The 18,764-nt window shown below is 36.5% G+C and overlaps 2 protein-coding genes across 2 annotated transcripts; both read left to right on the top strand.

Moving 5' to 3' along the window:
- Positions 1–424: 424 nt before the first annotated feature.
- Positions 425–9,230, top strand: LOC107815303 (citrate synthase, glyoxysomal). Its single transcript, XM_075241567.1, has 13 exons — positions 425–929; positions 1,861–2,041; positions 3,138–3,223; positions 4,364–4,468; positions 5,784–5,846; positions 6,009–6,118; positions 6,363–6,482; positions 6,601–6,676; positions 6,814–6,887; positions 6,982–7,102; positions 8,209–8,306; positions 8,384–8,507; positions 8,909–9,230. Exons 1-13 carry the CDS (start codon positions 684–686, stop codon positions 9,038–9,040), a joined length of 1,536 nt encoding a protein of 511 aa, XP_075097668.1. The 5' UTR covers positions 425–683; the 3' UTR covers positions 9,041–9,230.
- A 7,374-nt stretch (positions 9,231–16,604) lies between these two features.
- On the top strand, positions 16,605–17,669 carry LOC107815225 (putative F-box protein At1g32420). Its single transcript, XM_016640807.2, has one exon. It carries the CDS (start codon positions 16,605–16,607, stop codon positions 17,667–17,669), a length of 1,065 nt encoding a protein of 354 aa, XP_016496293.2.
- The last annotated feature ends 1,095 nt before the right edge of the window (positions 17,670–18,764 follow it).

The raw sequence follows: 18,764 nt of genomic DNA, 5'->3' as shown, positions 1-18,764 counted from the left end.
TTTTGAAGAGTACTTTTGAGAAAAATAACTTAAAAGCACTTTTCAAAAGATTGACCAAACACTAATTATTGTACAAAAATATTTCAAATTGATTAACGAAACACAAATTACTTATCACCAAAATAATTTTAAAAAATATACTTTTCAAAATAAGCTAATTTTAAAAGTACAGCCAAACATGCTATAACACGGTATATATGGCATTGAGCTCAAGGGGAGCTTGATGAAAAAGATTTAAATTTAATTTAAATAACATTTGATTAATAATATTCTTTCATAATAATGAAATTAGTTACATAAAAATAAGATTGACAAACTGTTAGACAAGTTAAATTATAGTCCATAATCCATATAACATATTTAATTTTATATTATCGTTGCGTATAAATTAAAAATTCATTATGAAATACTTTTCCGTGGAAAAGAGCCCAAAATACTAGTAATAGATAAATCTACCCTGACACGCCGCAAAACAAAAAAGCCAGATCGGACCATTTTTCCAGTAAAGTAATTCACCGCAAGCTACTCAGAAATTGCCTTTCCCCACTTGACTTTCCAATTTATGAAATCAAGATCAATACATTTCACACATATATATACACAACAAACACAATATCATTACCTTTCTAATCATCATCAAACATATCACAGAAAATTTTCGAGAAAAACGAAAGAGCATTCAAATGGAGAAAGGGAATTCTTCAGCTGTTGCGCGAGGGCGGTTAGCTGTACTTTCAGCTCACCTCGCCGCTTCAGTCAATCTCTCCGATTCCAAACTTTTAGAAACTTCCGTTGTATCCGCCACTTCCGTCGTTGCGCCGCCGCCGAATCTAAAAGGCGCGTTGACGATTATCGATGAGCGAACCGGTAAGAGGTACCCGGTTCAAGTTTCCGAGGAAGGCACTATCAAAGCCACCGACTTGAAAAAGGTATTCATTAAATCAAATTCCGAATTTCTTTTTAATTTTGATCTCTTTACTTTCTATAATTTTGTAACTACTTTTGCGATAGTGGAAATCTCGGTCCTGTTTTTTTTTAAAATTTAAAACTGAGCTATTATAGACTGCATTAGCTGTGCTTTGGTATCAATAGGAAGCCAAATTTATTAAAAGGCTTTTAAAACTTGTTTCATAAAATATTTACAATAATGAGGCAAGAAAGGACTTGCTTTGTGATCTTTAACTCAATCAAACATGTCAATAGGAATTAGCTAATGCAGAGAAATCGAGTTGATATTAGAAAGTGAAATTGTCAGAAACATGAAAAAGAAATGAATGTACATAGATGAGTTATTGATGTTGATAAAGGATGGATGACTGTCTAAATCAGATCCAGTTTAGATTGTCAACGTTGCGAATTGGACCTTGCCTTCTTTTGTTGATGTCAACAAGGCTTTCTGAAAGTAACGATTCTATGAGTTTACTTTGGGTAGAGTTGCTTGTCATGCTTGGCCAAATCTATAATTTAAACATATGGTTTAAAGTCTAATATATCTGCTGAGCTCAACTAAGATATATCTTAGTGTGTGTGTGTGTGTATATGCCTCTGGCTATAGGCATCTGTACTACCGGCGTAGCATGTAGATGTTCTCGATTCAGGGATGCTGTAAACCCTGCTTGTTCTGTTTTTCTTAATTTCCAGCAAAGTGCGAGATAGATTATGGAGCTATTTGTCCTAGTATTTTTAAGATTGGGCCAATTGAGCTCAGCAGATATATCTTAGTGCTTGTTTCATGATCTATATCTCATTGGAGCTCTAAATTCCAAATAATTACCCATGTTATCATTTTTGTTTCTTGCCACTGTCAGCCATATTTTTTCCTGAGAATGTTTCCTAACTCCAGATATAATTGTCGTACAGATAACAGCAGGACAAAATGATAAGGGTCTCAAGCTTTATGATCCGGGCTATCTCAACACAGCACCTGTTCGGTCATCAATATGTTATATAGATGGTGATGCTGGTATCCTCAGATATCGAGGTTACCCAATTGAAGAGCTGGCTGAGGGAAGTTCCTTCTTGGAAGTGGCTTATCTTTTGAGTAAGTGCTTCTCATGAAAATCTCTATTCATTTAAATGTCTAATTACAGGTTCCTATGCTATTGCTGGCCCAGATTCATCTTTGAAGCCTTTGTACTTTTTAGTCATTGCCATTGGGGGTATCTGATGTCTAGAGTGATTTCTGAATGGATTTTGCAATCTCTTGAAACTTTTCGTAACTGTAGCTTTTTGATTATCAAATAATTGAGCAAGGTTTAAAAAGATTGTAATAGTGGTGAAGGTTTCTCTGAGTTTTAATGACAAATGGGAAAAAGTATGAATATTTGCTCAAGACTATGGCGTTTGAATAGAAATAAGATCAGATCCGCGCATCACGAGTCAATTGGATAGACGTAAAGAATCAGCTTGAGGTAGATAACTTTGACAATTTCAAACTTTCTAGGAGCTTTTTGAAGGAATAGAAAAGCATATGTCTAGGTATGAAACTCCGTAGGTGTTAAATTTCGAATCAAGCTGTAATGCTATAGAACTTTGGAGTTATAAACTGAGAAAATAGTAGGCAGTTCCGATAAACCTCCTTACCCTGGGGGAGGTTGTCCACTGGTTGTCTGGTCTGGGCCCACCAAGGGTGCACTGTGGATGCATACTTGTTCTGCTTTGATCAAGCTGAAACATTTTGAACTACGAAGCATGTTTTGCATATTTTACTTAATTATATTCTTCATATGACAACCTGAGTAAACCTATAGTACTCACACTCTATCACTAGTCCCTGCCTTCGCCTCTTCTTTCCATGGCTGATAACTCACATTAGTCTTACTTACCAAAAAAATAGAGAGATACATCAATCCCTGCATTATCTTTTTCTGCATACTTCCACGCTTATCACATGCTTTCTAAACTTCAGCACTTATTCGGTTATTCCCATTACTGAGCCTTTTTGCTTCCATTCACAATGAACTTCTTTCAGCTATACATGCAGAGGAAAACTAATGTTGCTCGAACTCCCCCCCCCCCCCCCCCCAAAAAAAAAAAAGAAAAAAAAAGAAAAAACCCACAAAACAAAAATAGCAGATCCATACATCTGACTTATCTGTTTGATTTATCTTTTCGTTTGTGTTTATTGAAATTTGCAGTGTATGGTAATTTACCATCTGAGAACCAGTTGGCAGATTGGGAGTTCACAGTTTCACAACATTCAGCAGTTCCACAAGGAATCTTGGTGCGCTCATATTTTAGTTTTCTAAGAAAGCTTGAGTTATAATGGATTCAAATATTTGTCACTCGCAAAATGCTCTCCATGACTTGAAGACAGGAACATCCTTGGATTTTACTTAAATGATGAACTTATAGTGCTTCTGCACTTATTAGCTATTGTCTGCAACATTTTCCCTCTCATAAATTTCGTGGTCTTGGAGTATGAAACTTGTGAAACCCCATGGGCATTTCACCTACTGTACATGTTTGGTCAGTCACTACATCTTCCAAAATGGTCACTGAAAACTTATGACAAGAGGGAAAGCCTTTTGTCCGGTAGGTGTAACTACTGCAATCTTTGCCGAGATGGAAGAGACACTGATACTATGTGAAATAGAAAGAAAGAAAAAAATCGTATTGAATTGGTTGTAAAGAACATACAAGAAAGCTCCTTAAATAGGAGTTTCAGCTACTAGAAATACGCAAGTTTAGCCTTACATGAAATAAGAAAAGTTCCCTAACTACCAGAATCTATAATTTTGGCACAAAGATTAAGAACACTCCATACTATTAAACTAGGCATATCCCTCAAAATAACTGCATTAAATTCTCTTAGTTCTTAACACCCTTCACTAGTAGAAGGAGAATGTAAGTGCAAGCCTGCAAGGGGAGGAAGAAGTACTTCTATTAGATTTTCACATCATCAGTATTTATGTGATTATGTTTTATGTTTCTTTGTATATATCGATATCAGTTTTTTTTTTTTTTTTTTTGATTTGCACCGGGTGTCCGAGTCTCTTTGAGCCCCGACTAATCCCGGGGGTGCACAGGCCCTCGGCAAGGAGTTTCCCGCAAGTGCACCACGGTTAATTCAGGTTTTACCCAGTCCGATGGCCCTCAGAAATTGTTTGCACCCAGTGGGTTTCGAACTTGAGACCTTGAAAGGGAGCAAACCCCAAGGCTCAAGTCAATTGCCACCAGGCCAACCCCTGAGGGTTAATGTCAGTTGTTTAAATATGGTCATTTATGGTCATACCTTATGTCCTTTAAACAGTTCTGGAAAATCCTTTTTTTAAAAGTTTATGCTGTTGAGTGTTCGGTGTTGGGTTCCTGCTTTTTGTTGGAGTCCAAAAAAATCTGAACCAATTGCAATTTTGTGATGCAGGATATTATACATTCGATGCCCCATGATGCTCATCCAATGGGTGTTCTTGTCAGTGCAATGAGTGCTCTTTCTGTCTTTCATCCTGATGCCAATCCAGCTCTGAGAGTAAGCAACATTTTCAAATATTCCACCTCGTGTAGCCTCTTCTCCCTCTTTGCTATGATGCACCATATGTGGAAGTGTTTGACCAATGTATAATCTGTAGCCAAAGCTTCTCTGATTTACCTAAATTCATTGCGATCTCATTTTGGTTCCCTGAGATGAACTTAGTTTCTTAGTTCCAATTAAGGGACATTGCTTCATCATGATTGTCTTACCACCAAGAAGATTACTAGCTTCTCGATATTTAGAGAGTTCAATGTAGGTTTCTGATGAGAATGCTTGTCAAATTTTTTGTCTAGGTGTCTCTCTAAGAGTTGACAGTAACGCGAATAATAATTTGAAAGTTAGCTTCTTATTATCCTAGTGAGAGTTGAACAAAGGGGTTCATGATGAAATGTTATAATTGCCACCTTGAAATGTTTCAGAACTTAAAGCGAAATTTGTTTTCATATATTTTGTGAAGAAGCATGTTTTATCTTTTTTCTGTTTGTTCTTTTGGGGGTATATTGGAACAGCTATTTGTCTAAACCCTCTCTTCTGCTCAATTTCATACTGTAGTTTAAATTGCTCTCTCTTGTCCCCACCTGAAGTTTCTTTGTAGTTGGCAAGAGGGTATCTGTTAGAGCTACTAGTGTTGCCCACCATTTTGCCGGTTAGAATCTGAAAAACATCCCAACTCTTTCTTTCTTCTTTCTTTCAGCAAATGGAAAAGAAACCATATCTATTCTCATAGCTCGAGTTGGATAACTCAAATAGTTCAAAGGAAAATCTTAAGGCATCTTTGTATATGGATCGGAAGAAGTGTCTCTTACACAAAGTTGAACAATTAAATATCCTAACTGGCCCTTCCTCCAGTTTGGATGATCATTTAGCTTCCTTTATAAGCTAACAAGACAACATAACTTATTTTTTGGTGTACAATGTAAATTGCTTCTCTTGGTCTGCTTAGTGGTCCATCTCAATGGAAAAAGAAATACTATTAAAGACACTTCTTAAGCCTGAATTTTGGTCATTAAGAAGCAAAATTCTCAACTAAGGGTTGAGAGATCACAAATTGATTTACGTGCTGAATTTTTGGAATTTTTTGATCAGAGTTGTAACTAGTTGGGAGCTTGCTCCTCATCTTCTGTACATTTGCTAGTACCCTCTTGGTACTACTTTATTAATGAAATTTTACTACCTTATCAAAATAAAAATGATTTACGTTCTGAATTAGATCCTTCTGAATTTTGACCGATTTTAATGATAGCTGGACAGCAAGCATTTGAATTGCACCATTTTATTTCATGATTCTGATCATTTGTCTTTGTTCATGCAGGGGCAGGATATATACAAGTCTAAACAAGTGAGAGATAAACAAATAGTCCGGATCCTTGGCAAGGTTATTTTCCTTTCCTTCATCTATTTTTTCTTTGATTGTCTGAACTTCTGATATTTTGAACTACGATATTGCGTTAAAGTTTGATGTATGTTCTTTGTGATCTTCGTCAACTGAGTGTAAAGTACTAAGTAGTAATAAGCATTCTATTCGTTGTATTTGCAGGCACCTACAATTGCTGCAGCTGCTTACTTAAGAATGGCTGGAAGGCCACCTGTCCTTCCATCTAACAATCTCTCTTATGCAGAGAACTTCTTGTACATGCTAGATTCATTGTATGTTCTGTTGTTCCACTTTGCTTTTTTTGGTTTATGTCCGGAATTCTAAATGATGCCTAAATTGGATAGAAGTAATTATCCTGGTTCTTACTGGCCAGGGAATGATTGTAAATATAGTGGTCATCGTAAAAATCAACGTGTCTGTGGACTTCTCCTTGTTGCATTTGCCATCACATCACTTTCAATTCTTCCGTGTGCAGCCAATAAATTAAATGAATCTTTTTGTTTACCTTACTTACAGAGGTAATAGGTCTTACAAACCCAATCCTCGACTCGCTCGGGTGCTCGACATTCTTTTCATATTACACGCAGAACATGAAATGAATTGCTCTACTGCTGCAGCACGTCATCTTGCTTCAAGGTAGGCATCATTTTGCACAGACAATAGCACTAAGATACACGACTTATATACAAATAATTGTGCATTTGGGGTTGATGTATAAATAAGATACACGCCTTATATACAAATGATTGTGCAGTGGGGTTGATGTATACACAGCTATAGCTGGAGCCGTGGGAGCTTTGTATGGCCCTCTCCATGGGGGTGCGAATGAGGTAAAATATTTCTACAGCAAGTAATGAGCGTATAGGGGAGTTTCAAATTTTATGAGTCCTCTGTATCTTTATGTCTCTCACATGACATTGCGCTGGGTTGTATTGTGCTTGCCTGTGATGTTATTACATGGTTACAGGCTGTGCTGAAGATGCTCAGTGAGATTGGAAGCGTTGAAAATATTCCAGAGTTCATTGAGGGTGTGAAGAACAGGCAAGCATTTTTTGATACTCATTGTTGTAACATCAGAAGATTTGTCTTGTACATTTTTAACCATATGAATTTCCTTATACTTCCGTCCCTTTAGGAAGCGAAAAATGTCTGGTTTTGGGCACCGTGTCTACAAAAATTATGATCCCAGAGCAAAAGTCATTAAGAAGCTTGCCGATGAAGTATTTTCAATTGTTGGTCGGGATCCTTTGATTGAGGTAAGGTTTTCACTTCTTCTAAAAATGATTACTTGGTCTAGCTGGTGTTTCCAAGAGGTCCATTCCATCATTTAAATTGTTTTTGCTAGAATTTTAGAAGTAACATGATATTTTTATCCATGTTTAAGCAATCCTCGTGGACTTCAGATTTTCTCGAATTTCAGGAGAAGAGCTTAAAGCAGTAAAGTTGGTGCAAACCTAATTACATAAAAGATTGTTCCCACTAAAACATTTCATATATGCTAGAAAGAAATAAGTGTGAAGCGAACTTCTCCCAGTTGGTTGCATCCATACTAAAATAAGTATATGCATTGCACGCTCAGGTGGTTTCGGCTTGGTCTTGAGCTAGGTTTTGGTGGTTTTAAACTCACTTTCACACAAAAGCTGATAAAGAAAATTTGAGTTATTTTAGTTATATCACAACTACAACAGTAATAAACCACCTTCCAAATGTTCTTCTATGGTTACCTTCAAACAAGTCTATTAAAATCCATTCTATCTTCTATGGTTACTTGGTTATTCTGGAAGAAGCACTATTTTCTCTTTGTTGTTCAGAAGGTCATTTAAGCTTCTTTTTCCCACTATTTATGGTTCCATAGGAAGTCTTTGTTCTTTCTCCGGCAATTTCAAATTAACAAAAATCAGATCTTTTGGGGTAGCTAAATTTCTATCTTTTGTCACACTAGTTCTACCTCTGATTCGAAGAAGTTATTTCCCTTCGGTTCTTCATTGTAAATTTAACTAAGGGGATTTTTTTTTTTAATGCCGGATGTTTGACTACATCTTTATCCTACAACGACATCGAGTGTACCTGTTCGCTCTCTTACTATGTGGAAGAGGTGATAGAATCTCGTTTCTCTGAAATATGAAAATTATATATCAAAATTGAGAGATTGGATTGGCTGCGAATTACATATTATGGTAGGTAACACAGAGTCAGGGAGCATTTGATGCCACCACCCAAATTTCTTGTATCTCTACTTCTGGCCGGCTGGTTAATTCTGTACATCTATTAAATCCCATGCATGAGATGATGTGATATGGACTGCTTTCTCTCAATGACCAAATATTTATATGGTTCCCAAAATTTCTCATATTATTTTCAGGTTGCTATTGCTCTGGAAAAAGCCGCACTCTCAGACAAGTACTTTGTAAAAAGGAAGCTGTATCCAAATGTTGATTTCTACTCTGGTTTAATTTACAGGTAAGAACAAAGATAGATGAATCTTTTTGGTATTCAGTATGATAATTCTCTAATGATAATATTTTGTCATGTATTAGGGCAATGGGATTCCCGACGGAATTCTTTCCAGTCTTGTTTGCAGTTCCTAGGATGGCTGGTTACTTGTCTCATTGGCGAGAGTCCCTGGATGATCCTGATACCAAGATAATGAGACCTGCACAGGTAAAATCACTTGGTCTGGCTTTTCAATGTTGGTATAATCAGATTCTGTACAAAGAAGACTATTATTAGCAATTACTAAATTTTATGTTAGCCGCTTAGTACTTGCTTGTGCCAAGTCAAAACCTCGGCTCTTTGGATTTTTCCTCCGTCTCTTGATTGCCTTGGCATCTTAGAAGATCCAGAAAACATAAAGGTGCTCGTTTAGAACCTAATGAATTTTAGGTGGAAGGTCTGATTAGGAACTAATGAGTTTTGGCTACTTTGCTGGACTGCTTATAATTGATTTGTTTGTAGTTCTCTTCTTCTGACTTGTTATCCCCTAGGTAAGTTTGTAGTCCTATAAATTTTTCCCCTTATCGAACTTTGCCGGGTTTATTCACTTAATTTTGTTTCTCTTTCAGGTGTATACTGGTGTATGGATGCGTCACTATATGCCTCTCAAAGAGCGATCACCATATACGGAAACAGACAAGCTTGGTCAAGTGTCTGTCTCCAATGCCACCAAGCGACGTTTGGCTGGTTCAGGGGCCTAGGCTTCTTCATGTTTCAGTTATGTTTAAGAAAAATAAATGGTAAATTTTTTCTGCACGAGGAGTGAACATGGATAGATTCTGACAAACAAAGCAGATATATTCGGATGTTTCCGTTTTAAAATAGCTTAATAAGCTTCTTCACAAGGATACTATTTAACACAAAATTTTATATGTAGTCGTTTTTTACAAAGCCTGTTGGCCGCTAAAAATAAAATGCAATAACCTAAACCTAAAAGAACATCCAAACACCGAGTCCGTTATTGTTACTGCAAAACCGAGTCCAACTCAAAGACACCTTTAAACCATGCTGCTTATATATATGTTTCATGAATTCATTCTTTGCTCTCAAATTTTCTCATAACAGTATGGTCATCTGTCACAACCAAGTATTCAATTTTCACTTAACCGTTTAGTGACTTGTTGCTCCCTATGTGTTGATCCCATCACGAAGAAACATAAAGTATTCAAGGCACACCTTAGGAATAATGAAATGAGATACTGGATTTTCACCATTGGAGTGGACAAGTTATGGAGAGATCTCCGGTTGCTCCAATTTTCTCCCTTCAAATGGCAACTGTGTTTATATTGGGTAAATATAATTCGATGTGACATAGCTACATTCAGTGTTGGAGATGAAAAGTTCACTAGAATGATTTCATTCCCCGATAGAGAATGGGCATTGAGGTTTTCTGAATATACACTACGAATAGTAGAAATAAAGGGACAAGTTGCACTATTAGGTCCTGTATATTTAAAAAAAAAAAGCACAATTGCTTTATATGTTCTCAATGGTACTGGTGAAACTGAGGAATGGGTGAATGCATATAATTGAGCTACCGTCAGAACTCAGAATTAACAAAGACAGGTGGAGGTTGTCTTTTCTCTTTGTTTACCATCAATCCTAAAGGAGAGATTCTATCAATTCCAGACAAGAAGAGTTCGGCCCTCTTTTTATATGACATTGGAAGGAAAGAACGGAAACTAGTTGAGATACATGGAAGTTATGAACGCAAATTCCTTGTGCAGATACAGATTAATTAGTGTATTGCTAAATATTGTGGAGAGTATTTGGCCCTTGAGATTGTCTGAAATGGTAAACTTGAATGCTAAAGGTTGAGGTTCATATGTCCCTTAAGTTATTTTAAGTGCATGCTTTCAAGCCTCAAGGTGACCAAAGTCACAGCATGTAGGTGAATAGAGTTATTCTTTATAAAGCCCTCCTTGTATAATGTTATCAGTGTTTATAGTTCCTTTTCTGATTTCATTCAATACAAACATTTCAATTTCTGTTATAAGTATTGTGTGTGATTTTTAGGTTCATTCCTACTTTTGAAATTTTAAGCAATGATGTTATGTACTCATTTTTCTTTTCCTCTTCTGCAAAGTGCATGGAGAGACAGAAGTTCATATTTGTTTAATTGCATTCTTTAACATGCATGAATTTTGATCCCTATTGATCTCCCCCTTCTTTTTTTTTTTTGAATCGATTAGACTTTCTTTAGGCTTATGCAAATCTTGAGCACAAACTGTAATTCTTCATATAAATTCGATGTGATTTTCTTCCAATTGTTTCCATTTTTGACACTACAGACATATAAATTTTATTAAAATTAAGTTCATAAAATAATTTGGACTATATTTGAAACTCAAGATATATTAGTTCAAATAAATTTATTGGGCTAATATAAGTAGATTAATTGTATATGTCCAATTTTTATGGATTAAATAAATAAGTCTTAAGCCATTGGGCTAACCCATTTAATTGGGCTAAAGTGATGAGCCCACTTCATTAAGGCCACAATGTCATCTTCCTAGAGGCCCAGTTTGGTGCCATGCGTCAAATGACGTGGTGCGCCAAGTCAAATGAAAGAGCCAATAGGATCATGCCACGTGTCCAAATGACAAGGCATGCCAAGTCACATTAAAAGGCCAATGAAATCGCGCCACATATGCAAGTGACATGTTCTGGCCAATCAAATGCGGCCTTGTCACTCCTCAATCTGATTGGTCGGAAAGAGTTTGTTCTTATCACAACTCCTCCCTTCCACAACTATAAATAAGGGTCTTCATAACCCAGAAAAGAGACCAGAAGTTATAACAAGAAACAAGAAAGAGCTCGTGGATCAAACGCTGCAAATTCCTCCACAAATTTCAAGCTTAAAGCAATCAAGTTCAAGTTCAAGAAATCAAGTTCTAGCTCAAGAACGAAGAACAAATCAAGTTCAAGCTCAAGAACGAAGAATAAATCAAGTTCAAGCTCAAGAACGAAGAACAAATCAAGATTCAAGGAGTACGAGTTCAAATCAAAGTTCGCGCTAGTTGAGTTCAAGATCATCTTTCGTGACAACAAATATAGATTCAAGATCAAGCTCAAAGGCCCTTGAATTTATTTACTATTGAAAAGAAGAATCAGAGGATTCATAGAGAATGTACACTCATATTATTTGAAATCAAATACTACGATTGTTGCAATATTTTCGGTCTTGATTTTATTTTCTCGACCTAATTTATTGTTTACAAATTCTGGAATGCCTAGTGGGACGATCTCTACCTCTCATCTCTTCTTTTCCAAATTCAAGAACAAGATCTAACAATTCGACCATGGAAGAACAACTTGCAAATTTGACCAAAGCACTTGAGAAGTTGACCAAGTATATGGAGGATCGAGATACTCGCCTCAAAAAGTTAGCAAATGAGATCGAGAGCTTAGCTGAAGAAAAATCAATTCAAGCACCTATGGATCTTTTCGAAGATAAAGAAGGGGGAGAATCCGCTGCAAGGCAAATGATCATGGTCAAAGAGATCCAAGTTTCTTCACAAGGTCTAATTCATGTTGATCAATTGGAAGACTTCATCATGGGGAAGATTGAAGATAAAATTGATCCTCCGAGTAAATCTTCCCTCGCATATGCAAAGTCATACACACAACGGATTGCTAACTTGAAGATGCCTACTGGATATCAACCTCCAAAGCTTCAACAATTTTATGGAAAAGGAAATCTCAAGCAACATGTGGCGCATTGCGTCGAGACATGCAACAACGCTGGGACTTATAGTGATCATCTTGTCAAACAGTTTGTTCGTTCTCTTAAAGGTAATGCATTCGATTGGTACACAGATCTCGAACCTGGTTCTATCGGTAGTTGGGAGCAGTTGAGCAAGAGTTTCTCAATCGTTTCTATAGCACAAGACGCATCGTAAGCATGATCGAACTTACAAACACCCATCAAGGAAATGATGAGCCAGTTATTGACTTCATCGACCGATGGAGGAGCTTAAGCCTCAACTGCAAAGATCACTTTAGCGAAACTTTTGGTATCGAAATGTGCATTCAAGGCATGCATTAGAGTCTTCGCTATATCTTACAAGGCATAAAGCCCAAAACATTTGAAGAACTAGCAACTCGTGCACATGATATCAAATTGTGTATGGATACAAGTAGAGATCAAAGGTTTCTTGGCTTTGAGCCTCATGATGAAATAGAAGCAGAGGATGCTGAGAATGGGGGCAAGTATTCATCCGAAGATGTAGTTGAAGAGTCCATGCATGTTGCAGTGCTCCTTAACGCACGAGCCTAAACTGCAAGTTATAATGCTCCTCAACGCACGAACCTAAACTGCAAGTTGTAATACTTCTTGGCACATGAGTCTGTATTATATGTCACGAAGCTCCCCAATTTTGAACTAAATCTTTAAGACGTAAATCTCTTCAAATTCGAGCAAAGTCTTTAAGTTGCAAAGCTCTTCAAATTCAAGAAAAGTCTTCAAATTGCAAAGCTCTTCATATTCGAGTAAAGTCTTCAAGTTGCAAAGCTCTTCAAATTCGAGCAAAGACTCAAAACGAAAGCTCTTCAAAGTCGAACAAAGACTTCAAGTCGCAAAGCTTTTCAAATTAGAGCCAAACTTTAAGACGCAAAACTCTTAAAATTCGAGCAAAGTCTTCAAGTTGAAAATCTCTTTAAATTCGAGCAAAGACTCAAGCCGAAAGCTCTTCAAAATCGAGCAAAGACTTCAAGTCGCAAAACTTTTCAAATTAGAGCCAAACTTTAAGACGTAAGGATTTTAAAATGTGAGAAAAGTTTTCAAGTTGTAAAGCTCTTCAAATTCGAGCAAACTGTTCAGGCTGCAAAGCTCTTCAACTGTGAGCTAAATCTTCAAGTAATGAAGCTCTTGAAATTCGAGCGGAACTTCAAATTGTAAGCTAAATCTTCAAGTTGCAACGCTCCTCGACATACGAGCCTAAACTGCATATCATGAATCTCTTCAAATTTGAGCAAAATCTTCAAGTCACAAAGCTCCCTAAAATATGAGCTTAAATTGCAAGTCACTATTCTCCTTGACGCATGAGCCTAAACTGCATGTTCCTACTCTCCTGGCCCGCATGAGTCTAAACTGTGTACGACTCACAAAAAAAATTCGCTAGGTTAAAAACCTCGAAAGAGGCGGCCTAGGCAAAAGTTAGGACATAAAAAAATAAAAAATAAATCACTCATTCTGAACTACGGTATGACTTGATCCTCTTCAACGAGGTACATAGGCACCTTAGAGTTTCATTCTGAGTTCAGTCGCATAAGTTCAAAAGATACATAACCCCCCAATCGTTGTCCGAATAAAGTACGATGGAGTGTAATTCATGCAATCATCACTTGAAAATTGAGCTGAGATACCATTCTTCTGTTAAACTTCGGATCCTATTTGATTTAAAGAGGGCAACCCTCCATGGTAAATTGGTATCTTCAATGGGACGATTTTAGGAGGATGCCAAGTATTTGCTCTGAAATCCGAGGGTTCATGTTCGCCAAATCTTTAAGTCTGCCGGTCTTCAAGTCGAAATATTTAAGCCTCCAAGTCTTCAAGCTGAGGTTCTCAAACTCGCCGGTCTTCAAGTGGAAGTATTTGAGCCCTCAAAGTCTTCGGGTTGAAGCGTCAAAGTCCGCCGAATCTTCAAGTCCATCAAATCTTCAAGTTTGTCGGTCTTCAACGTGAAGTATGCAAAGTCCGCCAAATCTTCAAAGTATTCCAATTGTTCAAGTCAACGTCGTCAAGTGGACGAAGTCTTCGAGTTGAAGCTTTATAATTTTCCAATCTTAAGGTGGACATATGAGTCCCTTTGCACCTTAAGTTGGCCTCTTCGTGAGTTTGTCCTTAAAAGAAAACTATAACTTTCCAATCTTAAGGTGGACATATGAGTCCCTTTGCACCTTAAGTTGGCCTCTTCGTGGGTTTGTCCTTAAAGGGAACTATAACTTTCCAATCTTAAGGTGGACATATGAGTCCCTTTGCACCTTAAGTTGGCCTCTTCGTGGGTTTGTCCTTAAAAGAAAACTATATTTTCCAATATTAAGGTGGACAAGTAAGTCTCTTGATAATAATCTCTCTGATAATAGGGGCACATTGATAGTAATTTCTCCGATAGTCGAGCCACATTGAGAGTAATCTCTCCCTAAGATCACCATCTTCATGCAAGAGCTCATCCCACTATTCTTGACCTACCCAAAAAAAAGGGACAATAAAAGAAGACAAACGTAAAAAGCAAAAACACGTGAGCACATAGGTTTATATAGATTTATGGAAGAGGGCATTAAAAGTTTGTTTCCGATGTGGGATTAGTTGCAAAGCCGCGAGACTGACTTTTTATCCAACAAGGATTCGGCTACTAGTAGTGGCGGTGTTCTAATTGGTGCCAAGAGTGTGGAAGTCTATATTAGCAGCATGTAGTTTCCTTGTTAAACCACGTGAAGTTGGAGATGTTATCTATAATTCTTGCAAAAGTTTCTTAGGGAAGATGCCGCATCATGGCTAGGAAAGCTCAAGTCAATATAAATCCCATCTTAATTCCGTGCACTTTATCATCTCAAAATTTCTTGGCACTTGGTTTGAGATTACAAAAAAGAAGAAAGCAATTAACCATCCAAAGATTCCTTAATCAAATCTGTACTTGGGAAAATCTTTGGATTTAGAGAATTAAAACTTTGAAAGCTCGTCCTTATGCCCAGAATCGTTAAAGGAAATAAGACATGAAATTTTCCTTCATATTGAAGTTATGGGGTATTAATGACCGTTCCATGCATTCATGGTACTTCAAGCCTAGTCTTCTATGTTTGGGATATTATTCCTGATAAGTCTTGAAGTAGGGAGCATTTGTAGACATATAAATTTTATTAAAATTAAGTTCATAAAATAATTTGGACTATATTTGAAATTCAAGATATATTATTTCAAATAAATTTATTGGGCTAATATAAGTGGATTAATTGTATATGTCCAATTTTTATGGATTAAATAAATAAGTCTTAATCCACTGGGCTAACCCATTTAGTTGGGCTAAAGTGATGAGCCCACTTCATTAAGGCCACAATGTCATCTTTCTAGAGGCCCAGTTTGGTGCCACGCGTCAAATGACGTGGCGCGCCAAGTCAAACGAAAGAGCCAATAGGATCATGCCACATGTCCAAATGACAAGGCATGCCAAGTCACATTAAAAGGCCAACGAAATCGCGCCACATATGCAAGTGGCATGTTCTGGCCAATCAAATGCGGCCTTGTCACTCCTCAATCTGATTGGTCGGAAAGAGTTTGTTCTTATCACAATTCCTCCCTTCCACAACTATAAATAAGGGTCTTCATAACCCAGAAAAGAGACCAGAAGTTATAACAAGAAACAAGAAAGAGCTCGTGGATCAAACGCTGCAAATTCCTCCACAAATTTCAAGCTTCAAGCAATCAAGTTCAAGTTCAAGAAATCAAGTTCTAGCTCAAGAACGAAGAACAAATCAAGTTCAAGGCTCAAAAACGAAGAACAAATCAAGTTCAAGCTCAAGAACGAAGAACAAATCAAGATTCAAGGAGTACGAGTTCAAATCAAAGTTCGCGCTAGTTGAATTCAAGATTATCTTTCGTGACAACAAATATAGATTCAAGATCAAGCTTAAAGGCCCTTGAATTTATTTACTATTGAAAAGAAGAATCAGAGGATTCATAGAGATTGTACACTCATATTATTTGAAATCAAATAATATGATTGTTGCAATATTTTCGGTTTTGATTTTATTTTCTCGACGCAATTTATTGTCTACAGACACTTCTGCCAAATTGTCTGACACAATCCATTTTATGCAATTTTTACCACTATCAAGTATTTAAATTCCATAAACTATTAAAATTTTTGTAAACTTTAATGTGATATTTCAAGAATTTTATCCTTGCCTTCATGACTAAATTAACAAGGTACTGCCAAATAGACCATTGGGAAAACGTGCATGTTATATAGAGATTGATGCCTCTGTTTGTTAAAAAAAGGAGATGGTAGAAAGTGATGTGATCAGTGAAGAATATAGAGGAGAGTAGTAGAAGTTTATTTGTATTCTTGGTAGGTTATATTTGTGATACAAAAACAATTTCCGTATTTTCCGTTCTTCACAATCGTTTTCCAATAGATATTGAACCCTATATAGCTTATCGGCCGCTAGCAAAAACAAAGGGAATAACCTAAACAATATATACAAACCCTGACTCCAACTAAAACACACCTTTATAATATCAATTTTCACATAATATTATAGGAGATGGTATACATGGAGAGAAAGAAGATTGTTGCCATTGGTAATTTATGTATTCCGTACGAGATTATCTTTGAAATTCTAAAAGAGGTTCCTGCCAAGTCTTTAATGCGTTTTAGGTGCGTTTCGAAATCCTTTTGCTCCCTTATATCAGAACCCTTATTCATTGAAGCACATCAAAAGTTTTCCACTGCTCAATTTCATGTAAGTTGCACATCTTTGACGACTCGCGAAAATGTCATTCAGTACTTGAATCAGTCACGTTTCAGTAAGCTTCACTCTCTGGCATCTACCAATGGCTTAGTTTGTCTATGGAACTTTTATGGAGATGTTGCTGTTTGTAATCCTTTTACACAAGAACATATCTTTCTTCCTAATCAACAACCTTCAATCACTTGTTGCTCCCTGGGTTTTGATCCCACCACCAAGAAATATAAAGTAATCAAGGCACAGTATATGCTAGAAGATCGAGATTATTCATGTAAAGTGAGATATTGGATTTACACTATCGGGGTGGACAAATTGTGGAGGGAGATTCCTGACTGCGCCAACATTTTCCCTATATACAATTTTGTTTATATCGGCGGAGTCATTTATTGTGTAAATAGGCTTTCAAAGCCTTACAATATAGCTGCATTCAGCGTTGAAGATGAAAAATTAATTAGAATGATCTTGTTACCTGATGGGGTATCGACTTCAAAATGTCCACCAAAAATAGTAGAAATAAAGGGACAAGTTGCACTTGTAGATCAAAGAAAGTTTGGAGGCGATGACAAGGTTAGTTTGTATGTTCTTAATGGTACTGGTGAAACTGAGACATGGGTGAAACATATAATTGCACTACCATTAGAGTTAATAAACACAAAATATTTGCCTTTATTTAACACCAACCCTAAGGGAGAGATTACATTAAATTCAAACAGTAGTACGATTTGGCACATGTTCTTATATGACATTGCAAAGAAAGATTGGAGAAAAGTTGATATACATGGAATTTGTGAACGAGTACACCGTGTGAGTTGGGTTGGTGTTTTGTTAAATCTTGTGGAGAATATTTGGTCCTTGAAATAACTACTACTACGGCTGGATCTAGCTCTCTCTATGGTTCAGAATGTATTAAGAAATATAAATGATAATTTTTTCTTCGGTGAATCCTGTCTTGAACAAATGCATTAGTATGATTTTTTCTGCTTCTGCAAATCCTGAGCCCAGAATGGGAATTCTTTTTTTAGATTAAATATGAAATTCTGTCAATCAAGTTAGTACTGATTTTTGTTGTTTCTTTGACTCCCTTCATTTCAACTTATATATTTTCTGTTTCTTTCAATTCCTTCTTTAAAACACTCCATGTTGTTTTGACACAATCCGTTATATACAATTTTTACCACTTTCAAGAATTCAAACTACTCCTCAAACTATTAAAAGATTTTAAACTTTAATGTGATATTTCAGGAATTTTAGACTAGCCTTTGTGACTGAACTAACAGGATAATGCCAAATAGAATATTGGGAAAACATGTTATTTAGAGATTGTGTTGGACTGGAATATGGTGTCTCCGGTGAAAGGCGTCTACATCAGAACACTAAAGATGGCTAAATTAAGAAAGGTGAGGTTTGGTCGGCTAAGTTTGATGTTTTAGTCTAAAGATGTCTTGAATAAAGACCAAAGTCTTTTATTCAATCTTTGAGTAAAAGGGTCTCACTTATTGGAATAATTTAATGGGTTGCTGGGCTGTTTTTACTTATAGATTTTGTCTTTTATAATTGGGCTCTCTCATCCCTACACGATTGGGCCTTATTCAATACACAAAGATTGAAGGTTTTAGAAAAAGCATCTTGTACAGCTGTTATACATAATTCTTTTTTCTTTGTATTTATTTTTCTTATGTTAGTTATAGATACACAAATAGGATAGTGACACATGTACTGGTGGTTATTTCTTAGATTCCTTTTTAGATGTATATAGACACACGCACTGTACACAGAAAATTACATAATGTTAGTACAGAGGACTTTGATATTTAATTGCCACAGAAGGGCACATGAATAAATGTGTCTATAGGTACAAAGACAAACCAACACATGAGGGGTGATGGTGATTTTTCCTAGTGCATCTATATGGAATGGAGAAGATATAATGGTTCTACCAATAAGCATAAATTTCAA

Source organism: Nicotiana tabacum, chromosome 21 (assembly GCF_000715075.1).
Source record: "Nicotiana tabacum cultivar K326 chromosome 21, ASM71507v2, whole genome shotgun sequence".
NCBI lineage: Eukaryota > Viridiplantae > Streptophyta > Magnoliopsida > Solanales > Solanaceae > Nicotiana > Nicotiana tabacum.
This window is presented reverse-complemented; position numbering and strand designations above follow the sequence as displayed.